The 15343-nt window shown below is 48.9% G+C and overlaps 1 protein-coding gene across 2 annotated transcripts in view; it reads left to right on the top strand.

The window, feature by feature from the left end:
- The window catches only part of LOC127586594 (galactose-3-O-sulfotransferase 2-like), a 109087-nt gene extending 97700 nt beyond the window's left edge, over positions 1–11387 (top strand). For both annotated transcript variants that reach the window (XM_052044688.1, XM_052044687.1), the window contains exon 4: positions 5544–11387. In XM_052044688.1, coding sequence (XP_051900648.1) covers positions 5544–6365 — 822 coding nt within the window. In that variant the 3' untranslated portion in view covers positions 6366–11387. The remainder of the gene's footprint in view (positions 1–5543) is intronic.
- The last annotated feature ends 3956 nt before the right edge of the window (positions 11388–15343 follow it).

Genomic DNA, 15343 nt, shown 5'->3' with positions numbered 1-15343 from the left:
TATCTACTTCCACCACCACCCTTGGCAGCCCGTTCCAGGCACCCTCCACTCTCTGTGTGAAAAAAAACTTGCCCCGCACATCTCCCTTAAACCTTCCCCTTCTCGCCTTAAATGCACGTCCTCTAGCATTTGATATTTCTACCCTGGAAAAAAGATTCTGATCATCTACCCTATCTTTGCCTTTCATAGAACAGTACAGCAAAGGAACAGGCCCTTTTGCCCATGGTCTGATGCCAAATGAAACGAATCCCATCTGCCTGCACATGAACCATATCCCTCCATTCGCTGGGTATTCGCATGTCTGTCTAACAGCCTCTTGGTATCTGGTTCCACCATTCATGCCAGCAGCATATTCCACGCACCCATCACTGTTCCTTCCTCAGTGTTGGAAACTCTCAGCAGGTCAGGCAGCATCCGCGGAAAGGGAAACAGGGTCAACGTTTCATGTCAAAGACCCTTCACCCTTCCAGGAGGACTCTGGCTATTGTTTTGCCGAACTGTACTGCAGCCTTCTCCTTAAAGAGAAAGGAGAAGGCTGCAGTACAAGTCGGCAAAACTTCAAGCATAGTGAACTGTGGGAAGGATAGGGAGAGACCCGAGGGAAGTGTGGGCGGGCTGGTGCGGAAGCGGGTCGATGACGTTTAATGCTGATGAGTGCAGACCATTACGTTTTGGTCAGAAGAATTAGTCAGGGCAAAATGAGCTGGAGGGTACGATTGTATAGGGGATGCCAGAGCAGGGAGATTGCAGGTTACATGTGCTGAGTTTGTTAAAAGTTGAAGAAGTCGTGAGGAAAGCACAGAGAATCCTGGGCCTTGTAAACAGGCAGAGTTGAAAAGCAAGGAAGTCACGATGGGGTGTTGGAAAGCACCGGTTCAGCCACGTGGAGGATTGTGTCCAGTTCTGAGCCCGGATCTTAGGAAAGATGGGCGGATGTTGGAGCGATGCCAGCGGTGGGAGACTTGGGTTATTATGTGGAGAGTTTAGCAGAAGGTGAGGTGGTTATCCTGGGAACAGAAGTTGAGATGGGGTCAGTTGGAGATATTTAAAAGTGCAAAGGATTTAATAGAGGAACGGGAGGAAGTCTTCCCGTTGGGGAGGGGAACGAAAGTGATTTGCAAAAGTGACCCGAGGAGAAAAGTCCACGGTGGGTGATTGGGGTCTATGATGCACAGTTGGCGGGGAGGGGTGGGGGAGTCGAGGTGGATTCAACCATAGTGTTCAAAAGGGAGTTGGATGAGGATCTGCAAGGAAGGAATTGACAGGGGTGTGGGGTAAGTGTGGGGACAGGGTGGGGAATGGGACAAGCTGGCTTGCTCTTACATAGTCAGTCTAGACTTGATGGAATGAATGGCCTGAGCTGTAACCACTGTGAGATGCTCTGTCTCTTACTTTTTGCCTGTTCCACCATCTCGTCATCTCCCTTTCTTCCTCTCCCCCCCCCCCCTCCACCCCCCACACTCTTGTTCCTCTTTGTTTCACTGCTGCACAGGATCTGATTCTCCTGTGTGCATGCATCTGTACACACATAATACACACACACACACACACACACACACACACACACACACACACACACAAAACACATGTGAGTGTGTATATATATATATATATATGTATAGAGAGAGAGAGAGAGAGAGAGACACACACACACACACACTGACGTACACAAAACACAAACACACAAAACACATGTGAGTGTGTATATATATATATATATATGTATAGAGAGAGAGAGAGAGAGAGAGAGACACACACACACACACACACACACACACACACACACACACACACACACACACGTTCACACATAAAAGCACAGATCTGTGGAAACGTAACATTAAAATTGTCCAGAAACAGAGCAGGTAATAGCCAGTATCCCAGCTCCCACTTGCCTTGTTACGCATATTTTAATATCTTGAAGTAAAAATGTCACCATTCTTATTCGTATTTTCCTTCTGCCAATGATCCCAGATTACTTGCTCCCAGATCTACTGCAGAAGCAGGAGAGAGTAGACTCTGGGGACCACCAGCAGCTGCAGATACCCCTCCACGTCACGCACCACCCTGACTTGGAAATACACTGTTGTTTGCGTGGGGAAGTGAAGGCCAAGGGGGCGATCTGATAGCTGTGTATAAAATGATGAGGGATGTGGACACCGTGGACAGTGGGAGGCCTTTCCTGTCGGTGGAGGGCTCGACATCACAGCTGGAGAGTTCGGAGTGACTCCGGGAAACATACTTACACCGGGTGGCTGGAATCGGGAATGCTCTGCCTGCAGATTGGTGGAGGCAGATTCCACTGTGGCCTTCAGATGGAGTTGGATAAATGCAGTAAAACTGCATTTATCTGGCACCCAGGGAGCTTGGCTGGTGCTGGACTGACAGATTTTACAAATTGCTGAATGTTATTCCATGTAATGATTCAATACACATAATTAATTTTTTTTCCAGAAATTACACAGTAATATAATAAATTTTCCAGTGAGTTTAAAGGGAGCAGGGGAAACAAAACTCAGTGAGCCAGATGCTGAATGTGGACTATCTCCAATACTTCTCCTTTCCTTGATCTCTCTGTCTCCATCCTAGGAGACAAAGACGTGCCACTGACATCTGTGAACCCACCGACTCCCACAGCTACCTCAGCCACGCCTCCTCCCACCCTGTCTCCCTGTGAGGGTGCCATCCCTTCTTTCTCAATTTCTCCGTCTCCACCACATCTGTTCTCAAGACGATTCCTTCTGCTCTGGAGCTCCTGAAATGCACCCCTTTCCCCGGAAGTGTGACTTCCCCTCTGCCGTGGTTGATGGAACCCTCACATGTATTCCCCCCATTTCCCACATGTCTGCTCTGACCCTCTCTCCAGGCAGCACAGCTGTGGAAATCCTCTGGTCCTCACCTTCTCCCCTCTACATCCAACACATCGTCCTCCACCATTTCTGCCAATTCCAGCAGGATCCCCTCTCTCCCTCGTTCCGGTTCCTACATGGACCGCTCTCTTCAGGACTTCCCCTCCCCAGCCACCCTGCCCCGTCCCCTGAAACTTTTCCCTGCAACTGAAGCAGGGGGAGGGCAACACCTGTCCCTTCATTTCCTCCCTCACCACCGTCCAAGGACCTAAACAGGTGAGGCAGAGGTTCGCCTGCACCTCTTCCAACCATTCGATGTGGCCTCCTCCCCGTTTGCTGAGACCAAGCGTAGATGAGGCAACCATTTTGTGGCGCACGCATGCTCTGTCCACAACGGCCATCTTCCATTCACGAGCTCTCCTTCCCAGTCCCACACCAACCTGTCTGTCCTGGACCTTCTCCAGAGCTACAGAGAGGCCAAGAACAGATTGGAAGAAGAACAGCTCATATTCCGCTTGGAACATCAGCCTACACCTTGATGGTATGAATATTGAATTTTCCAATTCCAGGTAACCCACACCCCTAGCGTTCTTCTCCCACACACACTCACCTGCCCAACTGGTTTCCTTCTCCCTGGTTCCATCTTCCCATCACCTCTCCTCTTCTGGATCCACCTCTCATCTACCAACCTCCATCCCACTCCCCCTTGTACAACTATACTCCGGCAGCCTTTCCTGTTCCCTACCTTTCTGATGCACGGGTCTCAACCAGAAACGTCGACTCACCCATTGCGCCTCCACAGATGCTGCTCGACCCGCTGAGTTCTTCCAGGTTGTTGTTCCGGTTGCCTATGTTCTCCAGTCTCTTCTGCAGAACCATTGGGATTTCCGCGTGATCAGTTAGTGGGTTATTGTGGTGTTGGACAAACTTGGGTGGTTCTCCATGGAGTGTCAGAGGCTGAGGGGAGACCTGATAGAGGTTTTTAAAATTATGCGAGGCATAGATAGGGTAGACAGTCAGAATCAGGGTAGAAATGTCACACACTAGAGGATGTGCTTTTAAGGTTAGAGGGGGGAAGTTTAAAGGCGACATGAGGGGCGAGATTTTTGTGCAGAGAGCGATAGGTGCCTGGGATGGATTACCAGGGGTAGTAGTGGAAGCAGGCAGTTTGGTGGAGTTACTTTGGTGCAGTTACCGTTTGGAGGCTTTTAGATAGACACATCAATATGAAGGGAATGGAGGGATGTGGATGATACACAGGAGGCGGACATTTAGTATAAATTGGCATGAAGATCAGCATGATATTGTGGGACAAATGGCCTGTCCTGTGCCGTACTATGTTCTATGTACCTTATATGATGGAGTGAACCTTGCAAGCGTACAAAGGGAGACGGGGGTGGGGGGTGGGGGGGGAGTGGTTGAATAAATGAGCTGCTCTGATAGGGAGCTGGCATAGACACGATGCACCAAATGGCCTCTTTCTGTGTTGTAACCATTCCATGGTCCTGTGATTCCTTTACTGTTGCTGCTGTAAAGCCTGGAGCTCCTGCGTTCAGAGCACCTTCACCGGAAGGACTCACCACCACCTTCCCACCGGCAGTGAGGGTTCAGCAAATGGCCTTGACATTGACACCCGCTTCCTGGGATTTAATAAAAAGAATTCTGTGTTCACTGGGATTGCTGATGAGGAATTATTAGAAAATCATAAAAAAGGCTGCAGATGCTGGGACATCTGAGATAAAAACAGGCAATGTTGGAAACACTCAGTAGGTCAGGCAGCATCTGTGGGAAAGGAAACAGGTCTGCAGGCTGGGGAAGGGAGAGGTGCAAGTTAGTTTTCAGTCAGAGAGAAGGCGGGGGAACGATATAAGGAACCATGGGAACGTCTGTGATAGGATGAGTTGGAATGGCGTAAAAGGGGCAGTTACCAGCACATTAAGCTTCTTGTTCTGTGCAGTGTGTTGCTAATGGTAAGGTTGTGGGACCTGTCCAGCAGGTCAGATTTATATGAGCAGGATAAGAGAAGCTGAGCCAACATAAAACAGAAGGTGGAAAATGCTGGAATTATCAGCTTTCATGTTGATTTCCCTCCAAACGTCACCCCCCCCCCCATAGAGTCATAGAGTCATAGTCATAGAGCAAATCAGCACTGATGTAGGCCCTTCAGCCCAACAAGTCCATGCAGACCATGTTGTCCACACAGCTAGTTCCAATTTCCTACGTTCGGCCCATATCGCTCCAGGCCCCTCCCCTCCACGTACCTGTGCAGGTGCTTCCTCATCACAGAAGACCTCACTTCCATTCCCTGCTCCCCCCACCCACCTACCTTCCGCCCTCTCTCACCTGGACTCACCTTTCAGCTCGTTCTCCTCCCCCACCTTCTCATTCCGGCTTCTTTCCCACCCTGATGAGGGCTCTCGACCCGAAACGTCGACTGTTCATTCCCCTCCGAAGACGCTGCCTGACCTGCTGAGTTCCACCAGCATTTTGTGCTTGTGATGCTCCACATTCCAGCATTTGCAGAATCTCCTGTGTCTTCATCTCTGTCCTTGCCTGGAACTACATGGCGAAAACAGGCGAGAGAGGGCAACAAGTTAGCGGGTGTGCTTATGGTTCTGGATGTTTTATTTTCTTCTCTATCGTCCTCTCCTTGAGGAATTGGATCGCTGACTTAATGTTTGTTTGTTGTTCCAGGTTGAGAAGGTGATGGCAAAGGGGACCTTTTACTTCTCCATCCTGCGGAACCCGGTGACCTTGGTGGAGTCGTCCTTCACCTATTACAAAGGGTCGAGCATGGCCTTTAAGAAGGTTGAGTCGCTGGAACAGTTCCTGAGCGAGCCCTGGAAGTACTACTCCACCAAGGAGCGAGGCAGTCACTACGCCAGGAACCTCATGTGGTTTGATTTTGGCTTCGATCACAACGCGAACAGCTCGAAGCAGTACGTGGACCTAGTCTTGAATGAGATCGGGAACACTTTCCACCTCATCCTCATCTCTGAGTACTTTGACGAGTCGATGATCTTATTGAAAGACGCTCTTTGCTGGGAATTTGATGACGTTGTTTCCTTCAAGCTGAACTTAAGGAACAATGTCACGGTAAAGAAACTGTCCGATCAAGTCGCTGACCGAGTCAAAGCTTGGAACTCGCTGGACTGGAGACTCTATTCGCACTTCAACAAGACGTTCTGGCAGAAGGTGGACCAATACGGCCGGCAGAGGATGAGGAAGGACGTCCAGATCCTGCAGAACAAACGGAAAAAGCTGATGGACCTGTGCCTCGAAGGGAGCAGCCCAGTAGACGCCAGTCTGATACAGGATCGGAATATCAAGCCCTTCCAGTATGGCCGAGCTCGGATCATGGGCTACAACCTCAACTCAAACCTTGACAACAGCACGAGGGAGAAATGTCTTCGCATGGTGATGCCCGAGCTGCAGTACAAGGACCTGTTGGATGCCAAGTTCTTCCCCTCGGTCACCAGTAGAAAAGTCCTGCAGGCACCTCCGCTGCATCTTTGAGACAACATGGCCGAGTCAAGCCTCCGTTATTCCAAGAACAATGTCACCAAATTATTTATATCATGTCAAAGTCTGACTGGGCGATAAGTAACATTCAGTCAAAGGTCCGTGTGGGAAGAATCCAAGATCCTGTGGTCAAATCCATTGGGTATTCCCAATTCTAAAGTCATAGCAAAGGGGATGTGGATGTTGATGATGAGGGCAACTTTCCTAAGACTATGTGAAGGAAATGGGGATGCTCCTTGGTCAATGAATCATCACTGAAGCTAGGCTTGGGAAAATCTAACTCTGCAGGGAAGGGACCTCACTTTCCTTGATGTGTCCGGGACGGGTTGGAAAGCCATCCCTTGGGGCACTGGGAGCATGGACGGGTTCAGATTCCTGTGGAAGATGGGAGGGTGGGCAGTGAGTGCCAGCTGATGCCACAAGTTCTCCCACTCCCTAAATACATCCACCAGGCAATGCCAGGAAGCTCTATGATACAGTGAGAATGGGGAGTCCAGTATCACAGCCCAAGCTGGAAGAGAGTTTTGTTTTTAACCCAGTTGCATGAAATGTGACTGATGCTAAAGGAACCCAAGCTCTTCAGCCTGCCCCAACCTTAAACCCTCCATTTAAGATGCTGCTTAGACTGTTCCTCAGTAACCGAGCTGCCCCGATATCTCCTCCTGTGCGGGCTGCCTGATTAAGCACTCTGTTAAGCACCCAGGGATATCTTGACAATGTCAATGGCGCTGTGTACATGGGAGGCGAAGTTCCAGGTCAGTGGCCATCGTGATTCCACAAGGTGGGAATTGTGGACGGTGAGATGGCTGGGTGAAAGCTTTATGAGTTCCTGAATGGGTCACATTTTCAGGAGCAAATATTTGGGGAATGCTTCATTCAAGTCACTGGAACTGCCGACATAGAACATAGAACATTACAACACAGTCCAGGCCCTTCGGCCCACGATGTTGTGCCGACATTTTATCCTGCTCTAAGATCTATCTCACCCTTCCCTCCCACATAGACCCCCATTTCTCTATTATTCACGTGGCTATCTAAGAGTCTCTTAAATGTCCCTAACGTATCTGCCCCCACAGCCTCGGCCGGCACTGCGTTCCACGCACCCACCACTCTCTGTGTAAAAAAACCTTTCTCTGACATCCCCCTTATACCTTCCACCAATCACCTTAAAATTGTGCCCCCTCGTGTTAGCCATTGTCACCCTGGGAAAAAAGTCTCTGACTGTCCACTCGATCCATGCTTCGTCATCTTGTACAGCTCAATCAAGTCATATGGCAATAAAGCCAGTTGTGAGATTGAGCAGCTCTGACACTGTGTCTCTATACTTTCTCAGTCAATGGCACTGGCTGGTCTATTTAAATGCAAAGCTCTATACAGAAGCTGACCATTCTACACAGTGCAATGGGAAGAGGAATGGCTCAGTTTTCAAGTGATCTTTCCTTTCAAAACATTCCCCTCCCTACCTCTGTAATCTCTTCTACTCAAACAGTTCATGGATTTATCTCATCCCAGAATTTACTTAGCATCTGAGGGCAGAGCTCTGGAATTCCCCCCGGAAGCCTCGCTGCCTCTCGACCCCTCTCTCCTGTTGATATGCAGCAACCCCAAACCTTGACAAGTGTTGCGCACCTGCCCCGATAGCTCAAGCGACGCTTTTTTCCGGGTTTTGCTCCCGTGAAGAGTCTTGGAGTGTTTTACCTTGGAAGTGAGAAGGGGAAAGTACAGAGGAGATGTGTGAGACAAGTTTTTTTTTACACAGAGAGTGGTGGGGACCTGGAATGCACTGCCAGGGGCGGTGGTGGAGGCAGACAGCATTGGAGGGTTTAAGAGACTCTTAGATAGGCACATGGATAAACAGGGAAAGGAGGGATTTGGTCAGGGTGTGGGGAAGAGGGATCAGATTAATTAGGAGTCATTGGTTTAATTAATAGGGCAAAGGGACTGCCCCGTGCTGTATGTTCTATGGTCTAAGTGTGTACAAGAGACATTACTGTTGCCCGGTGCCAGTTCATACTGCACACTGGCCTTCTCTAACCTTTACTCCATCCATTACATCCCCATGTCCCTTTGTCCCGCATGTTTATCCAGCCTCCCCTCTCATCTGTCTTCATGTGACTGCAACTCCTTCCCGAGGAAGTTCCACATTCTCCCTGCAAACTGGGTAAAAGTCCTTCCCTGTATTCCTGCTTGGATTGATAGTGATTAGCCCACATTTGTTGCATCCCCCTTTGAATATCCTCTCCAGTGGAACTACTGACCCTGTTGAATCTCTTGATGTCTTTCTTCTACGAAGTAAGAAAGACCATTGTTCATTGAATCATAGAGTCGTACAGCACAGAAATAGGCCCTTCGGCCCATCATGTCGGCCTGTTTGGCCATCTACACATCCCATTTTCCCGCATTAGGTCCATAACTTCCATACCTTGACTATTGAAGTATCTGTCTAAGTGCCTGTGTGACATTGCGATTGGATCCACCACATCCTCTGGCAGTGGGTTCCAGACATCAACCACTCTCTGTGTAAAAAAACTTACCCCTCAGATCCCCTTTAAAGTTCCTTCACCTCAATTAAACCCATGACTTCTTATTTTGATACTATAATGGGAAAAAGATTTTGACTATCGACCCGATCTATGCCTCTTATTGTTTTGTATTCCTCTATCAGGACATTGCTCAGCTGCTTTAACTCCAGGGATAACAGTCCTAGCCTGTCCAATCTCTCCCCATAACTAACGTCCTCCAATCCAGGCAACATTCTGGTGAATCTCCTCTGTGCTGTTTTTGGGCAATCACATTCTACTGTGTGGCGACCAGAACTTCACACCATACTCCAAGTGCAGTCTAACCAGTGTTTTGTAAAGTTGTAACATAAAGTCTTAACATTTATATTGATGCAAAAGGTTGCAAGCTGGTCATGAAGAGAAGGTTCAGGTTCAACCTGGATAAAAATGGGAAATAGAATCTGTTGAGAGGTAATGCATTGGTAGAGGGAAACAAGGAGAGGATAATTGGTACTAAACTGTAGGTAATCCCTCGGGAAGCACAGTGGCACAGTTATTAGCGCCGCTGCCTCAAAGCTGCGGTGACCCTGGTTCAATCCTGACTTCCGGCGCTGTGTGTGTGTGTGTGTGTGTGTGTGTGTGTGTGTGTGTGTGTGTGTGTGTGTGTGTGTGTGTGTAGAGTTTGTACATTCTCCCTGTGACTGCGTGGGTTTTCCCCCTGGTGCTCCAGTTTCCTCCCACATCCCAACAATGCGCGGGGTCGCTGGGCTAATTGGCCACTGAGCCACCTCCCGTTTGGTGAATGGCAGAGTCTGGAGGAACGGATGGGAATTTGGGGAGAGGAGGTGACAGGGAAAATTAGTTGGGGAATGGGATTGCCAGAACTCTTAAAAATTTATTGAAACTAAGTAACAATATAACTAACCAGTACGTTAGGTCATTATGTTGCAGTTGTACAAGTCGTTGGTGAGGCTGCACTTGGAGTACTGTGTACAGTTTTGGTCACCCTGTTATAGGAAAGACGTGGTTGAACTGGAAAGAGTGCAGAGGAGATTTACGAGGATGGAGGGACTGAGTTATAGGGAGAGGTTGGCCAGACTAGGTCTTTATTCTTTGGAGCACAGGAGAATGAGGGGTGAACGTAGAGGTGTTTAAGATTATGACAGGCATAGATTCAGTGACAGTCTTTTCCCCAGGGTAGGGAGTCAAAAACTATGGGGCAGAGGTTTAGGGTGAGAGGGGAAAGATTTAAAAGGGACCTGGGGGGCAACTTTTTCACGCAGAGGGTGGTGAGTATATGGAACGAGCTGCCAGAGGAAGTGGGTGAGGCAGGTACAATGGTATCATTTAAGAAGCACTTGGAGCGGTACCTCGAGGGATGGGGCTTGGAGGGATATGGGCCGAACACAGGAAGTTGGGACTAGCTGGGTGGGCACTGTGGTCGGCATGGACTGGTTGGGCTGAAGGGCCTGTACCTGTGCTGTATTGCCCTTTGACTATAATCCATGAAACACATAAAATATTACCAAAGAATTAAATGATACAGGATGACGAGAGGAAATGCCACAAACCATGAAGTAGCATGCAGGATCACACCCTTTGTGTTCTAATTTAGCACAGTTTTTAACTCTTAATTCTAACCTCAGCTCCCATGTATTTAATCACTAATCTGGACCTAATGCACCCTGGTGATCCAGTGAAGTCGTCCATCCAAAAAGGGTGATCAGACCTGAGTCCAGGGTCCTGGTCCATAACCACAGTTCACTCCTTTTTTTTATCCAAAGGAATCACACCTATAACAATTGATGTTTGATTCTCCAATCTGTACTCAGTTCATTCCTTCTGAGTCCATGCATTTTAATCCAATTAGTCCTGAGTAATTGAACTGAAAAGTTGTTTCTATGAGGTTGCTTGGGTTGTTATCTCAGGAGCGGCGGAGGCTGAGGGGAGACCTGATAGAGGTTTATAAGATTACGAGGGGCGTAGACAGCCAATATCTTTTTCCCAGGGTCAAAATGTCTAATACTGGAGGGCGTGCATTTAAGATGAGATGGGGGAAAGTTCAAAGGGGATGTGCGGGGCAATCTTTTTACACAGAGAGTGGCTGATGCCTGGTATGCACTGCCAGGGGCGGTGGTGGAGGCAGATACGATAAGAGGCATTTAAGAGGTTCTTAGATAGGCACATGAATGTGCAGAGAATGGAGGGATGTGGACCTTGTGCAGGCAGAAGTGATTAGTTAAATGTTTTAATTACTAATCTAATTAGTTCCGCTCAACATCGTGGGCTGAAGGGCCTGTTCCTGTGCTGCACTGTTCTAAGTTCCATGAGGAAGAGCACTGGGTTTATCAGCACTTGGAGTGCTTTTATCCAGGGACAGTCTCCATGGAGTTAAACGTAAATTGTGTCCTTGGGCTAATCTATTTGTGAAAGGAAACAAGTTTTCCTGGAGATTCTTCAGTTCACAGCCTGTGTTTTGTTGATGTTCCTTTGAAATAAAAAAGGTCTCAAGGTTTCTCGAGGTATGCTGGGATAGAATATTTCATCAATTTTGGTCGACGTTGGTTCATCGGAAATTAAAAACACTTCTCCCTGAGGGCATTTGAGCACAACCCCACAGTGTTGTTACTCAGGGCATACTTGCCTGCACATCCCCAAAGGTGCTAGGAGGGTTAGCTGAGGTGGTTGAGAAGAACATGTGGTAGTCTTCTCTTTATTGATCAAGACATGGGACACGAGGACAGGGAGGTCCTGCACAGTTTGTGCACTACTCAAGGGCATAGGTGTAAGATGAGAGGGAAGGGGATTTGGAGCAGATGTGTGGGGCAAGTTTTTTACACAGAGAGTGGTGGGTGCCTGCAACACCAAGATGGGGGAAGCAGATATGACGGTGATGTTTAGGAAGCATTTAGGCAGACGCAGGAGGGATAAAGACCGGGTGCAGACAATGGGATTAGTTTAAATTGGCATATGGCCGGCACAGATATTGTGGGCTGAAGGGTCTGTTCTGCTGTACTGTTCTATGTGTAAGGCACGATCCAGGCCATGCCCAGAGTACCGTGCCTCTGATCACCGCACCATGGGAGGATTCAACATCTCCAACGAAGAAGCTTCACAAGGATTTTACAGGGAGTGGGGATTTCTGAGGGAAGACACACTAGGCTTCAAAACAAGAGGCATAAAGTCATAGTGTTGTACAGCATAGAAACAGGCCATTTGGCCCATTGTGTCTATGCCAACCATCATGCCTACCTATTCTAATCCCACTTGCCTGCATCAGTTCCACATCCCCCTATACCCAGCTTGTTCAAGTACCTGTCCAGACGCCTCTCAAGTGTTGTTACTGTTCTGGCCTCCACCACCTCCTCTGACAGCCCATTCCAGATACTGACGACTCTTCGTGTGAAAAATTTAGCCCTCTGATACCCTTTAAACCTCCCCTCTTTTCCCCTTAAACAAAATACATGCCTACCATGGGCAATGGACATTTGCTTTTTATCTATGCCTCATAATGTTATATACCTGTGCACCTATTATGACACCTCTCAGCCTCTTTCACTCCAGGGGAAAAAAGCCCAGCCTATCCAATCTGTCCTGATAACTCAAGCCCTCCAATCCAAAGAGAGGCTAAGGGGAGATTGAATTAAAGTGTACAGAGCAGGGTGAGCTGCTCCCATTAGCAGAGAGGTCAATATCTGGACATAGGTTCAGTGGGGATCAAGTGAGGCTTTTCACCAGAGGGTGATAGGAGTCTGGAACTCAGTCGGCAAGGTCAGTCAGGCAGAAGCCCTCAGCACACTGAAGAAAGGCTCACATTGGCTGAACGCTTGACATGTTGAAACCTACAGGGCTACAGACTGAAAGCAGGGTTGGAGAGGGTGCTCCCTTAGTTCCTTGTAACTGGCCGGTGTGGACAATGGGACAAAACATCTCATCCTGTGCACTTCCGTGGAGCTGTGGCTGAGATCTTCCTGCAACTGGTTGTATCCAAGTTCATTGGTTGTATCCAAGTTCAAGGTGGAACCAAATGACCTACCACCGTGTGTGAATATTTACACAGGCACACAGACACCAGTACACACGTGCACAATACTCATACATGCATACTTCGAAACATGGACATACACACGCCTGTAGAGAGACACACATGCACCTGTAAACATACACACCTGTCTGTGTACACCAGACACACCTGCATACAGGAACACACATCTATACAGACAAACATGCAGAGACACACCTCTACATGCAAATACCCAGCTATACACCCTGTGCACACACACATACCTGTATACTCGTACACAAAGTCATACACACACACCATGCACAGTTGTATAGAAATACACACACAAAAGATAACTGACTGCAATTAAAGCACTGGGGTTGTTTGATGGCACAATCTGGACAGTTTTACTATGTCAAATCCAGTTCTTTTTTATTAATAACTCAACATGCCTTCATTTAAATACAACACAGGACAAACTCAACTTAAATGTTCTTCTCAGTGTACAGGATGCACTCCAGCCCCCCATCCTCCCCCCTCACCCCGACTCCCCCGGGGTCCTGGACACCTCTGAGTACTGGTGGACTCTGGGCAGGGAACCAGGGCAAGCGGTTATTAGGGGTGGAACTCCCAGTGACGCACCCACAGGAGCCACTTTTGGTCACCGAGCGGAGGCTCAGGAGCGGTGCGGGGTCCTCTGATTGGCCGTACATACACCAGCCCTGACTCATGTAACAGCTGTCCACGGTGTGAGGCCCTGCCACTCCTCGGGATCCTGCTGTAAATGGGACACGGACTCGCCCAGGAACGTTGGAAGTCCATGGACCTGTCTGAGACTGCTCTGTGCAAAGCCCTCCACCCTGGATCACAGTGCAAAGAATACCCACGTTCAGAGATCTTCACCGGGGAATCCCTCACCTTCAAATTGGTGATGCAGCCTGCCACAGCCAGTGCGGGTGGGAGATGAGGGAGGGGAAGCCGAAAGTTGGCAGGAACAATCCATGCAGGAACCCCCTGTGTAGAGTGTGGGACGGCACGGAGTGCATTTGCCAGAAATGACTCATTTTGCAGTTCTGAACACAAGTCAGTCCCAGGTCCCAGAAAAGATTGCAGTGTCCTGGAAAGGGATTTCATACAGTCAGACAGCACAGAATCAGGCCCTTTGGCCCACCATGCCCATACTGACCTCCAAATTCAACAGTACTTGTGATCTTCCTCCTGGGAATGGTGGATTAGGTCCCGGCTCAGAAGGAATTTTATAGAATGGACCATCCCAGGACGTTGTAGGACCAGTCGGTGTGGGCCAATTTGGTGCCGACGTCTGGAAAAAAAAAGCCCTGGAACCCGTGGTCAGTTGGGGACCCACCCTGTACCCCCTTAGGCCACAGGGTGACCGCTGTTTCATGAGAGGGACACTTCCCTGCTCAGCAGATTTCGAGCAAGATCTGCATGGAGATGCTCTCCAGAATACCCAGGACAGCCCGAGAGACTGCATCATTCAACTGTCCTCCCCCAGTGAGCTGCCCCTGGAGAGGGCTCCTGTCAGCTCCTCTGTGGAGCGTCAGTCCAACCCTGTCTGTTGACAGGAAGGTCATCCCAACCCTGTCTGGTTGGAATGACCTTCCAAAGCACCTCCCACAAGACTGTGCACCCTGGGCAGCTCAGTGGCACAGCTGCCTCACAGCTCTAGAGTCCCAGGTTCAATCCCTACCTCTGGCGCTGTCTGTGTTGAGTTTGCACGTTCTTTCCATGGATTTCTCCCGGGTGCTCTGGTTCCCTCCAACATCACAACGACGTGCGGGGTCAGTAGGTTAATCGGCCGCTGTAAATTGCCCGGTGTGAGGGATAGAATCTGGGGACAATTGTTGAGACGGGAGGGAGAATAGGATAGGTCTATGGGCTGGCATGGACTCAGTGGGCTGAATGGCTTCTTTCCATGGCATAAGGGAATATGGAACCATATCAAAGCTCGTTGGAAGGATGATAGGGATGGAAACCACAATTCCCCTCCCAGGAGAATTAACTGTAATTGGCCTGCGGCTTACCCCCACTAGTCCCTCCCCAACCCCACCCCTTCACCAGCAGAGGAAGGAGAAGCATTGTCTAAGTTACAGGATCTGGATCTGCTGTCTCCTGTGGGGTCAGTTATAGAGTTACAGAGCTGTAAAGCATGGATAAAGACCCTTCAGTCGATACGTGTCCATGCCGACCAAGATGTAAATTCAAGATAATCCCATTCCCCAGCACCTGGCCCATATCCCTTGAAACTCTTGGCATAGCTATACCTGTCCACAAACTTGTTCAATGTATCTGAGGTACCTGCCTCACCCACTTCCTCTGGCAGCTGGTTCCATATATCTACCACCCTCCCTGTGATAAAGTTGCTCCTCACGTTCTTATTAAACCTTTCACCTCTAATCTTAAAACTCTGTCCTCTATTTTTTGATTCCCCAACCTGGGAAATACGA

This window comes from Pristis pectinata, chromosome 37, assembly GCF_009764475.1.
Source record: "Pristis pectinata isolate sPriPec2 chromosome 37, sPriPec2.1.pri, whole genome shotgun sequence".
Lineage (NCBI taxonomy): Eukaryota > Metazoa > Chordata > Chondrichthyes > Rhinopristiformes > Pristidae > Pristis > Pristis pectinata.
The sequence above is the reverse complement of the archived record's forward strand: the minus strand, read 5'-3'. Positions and strand labels throughout refer to the sequence as shown.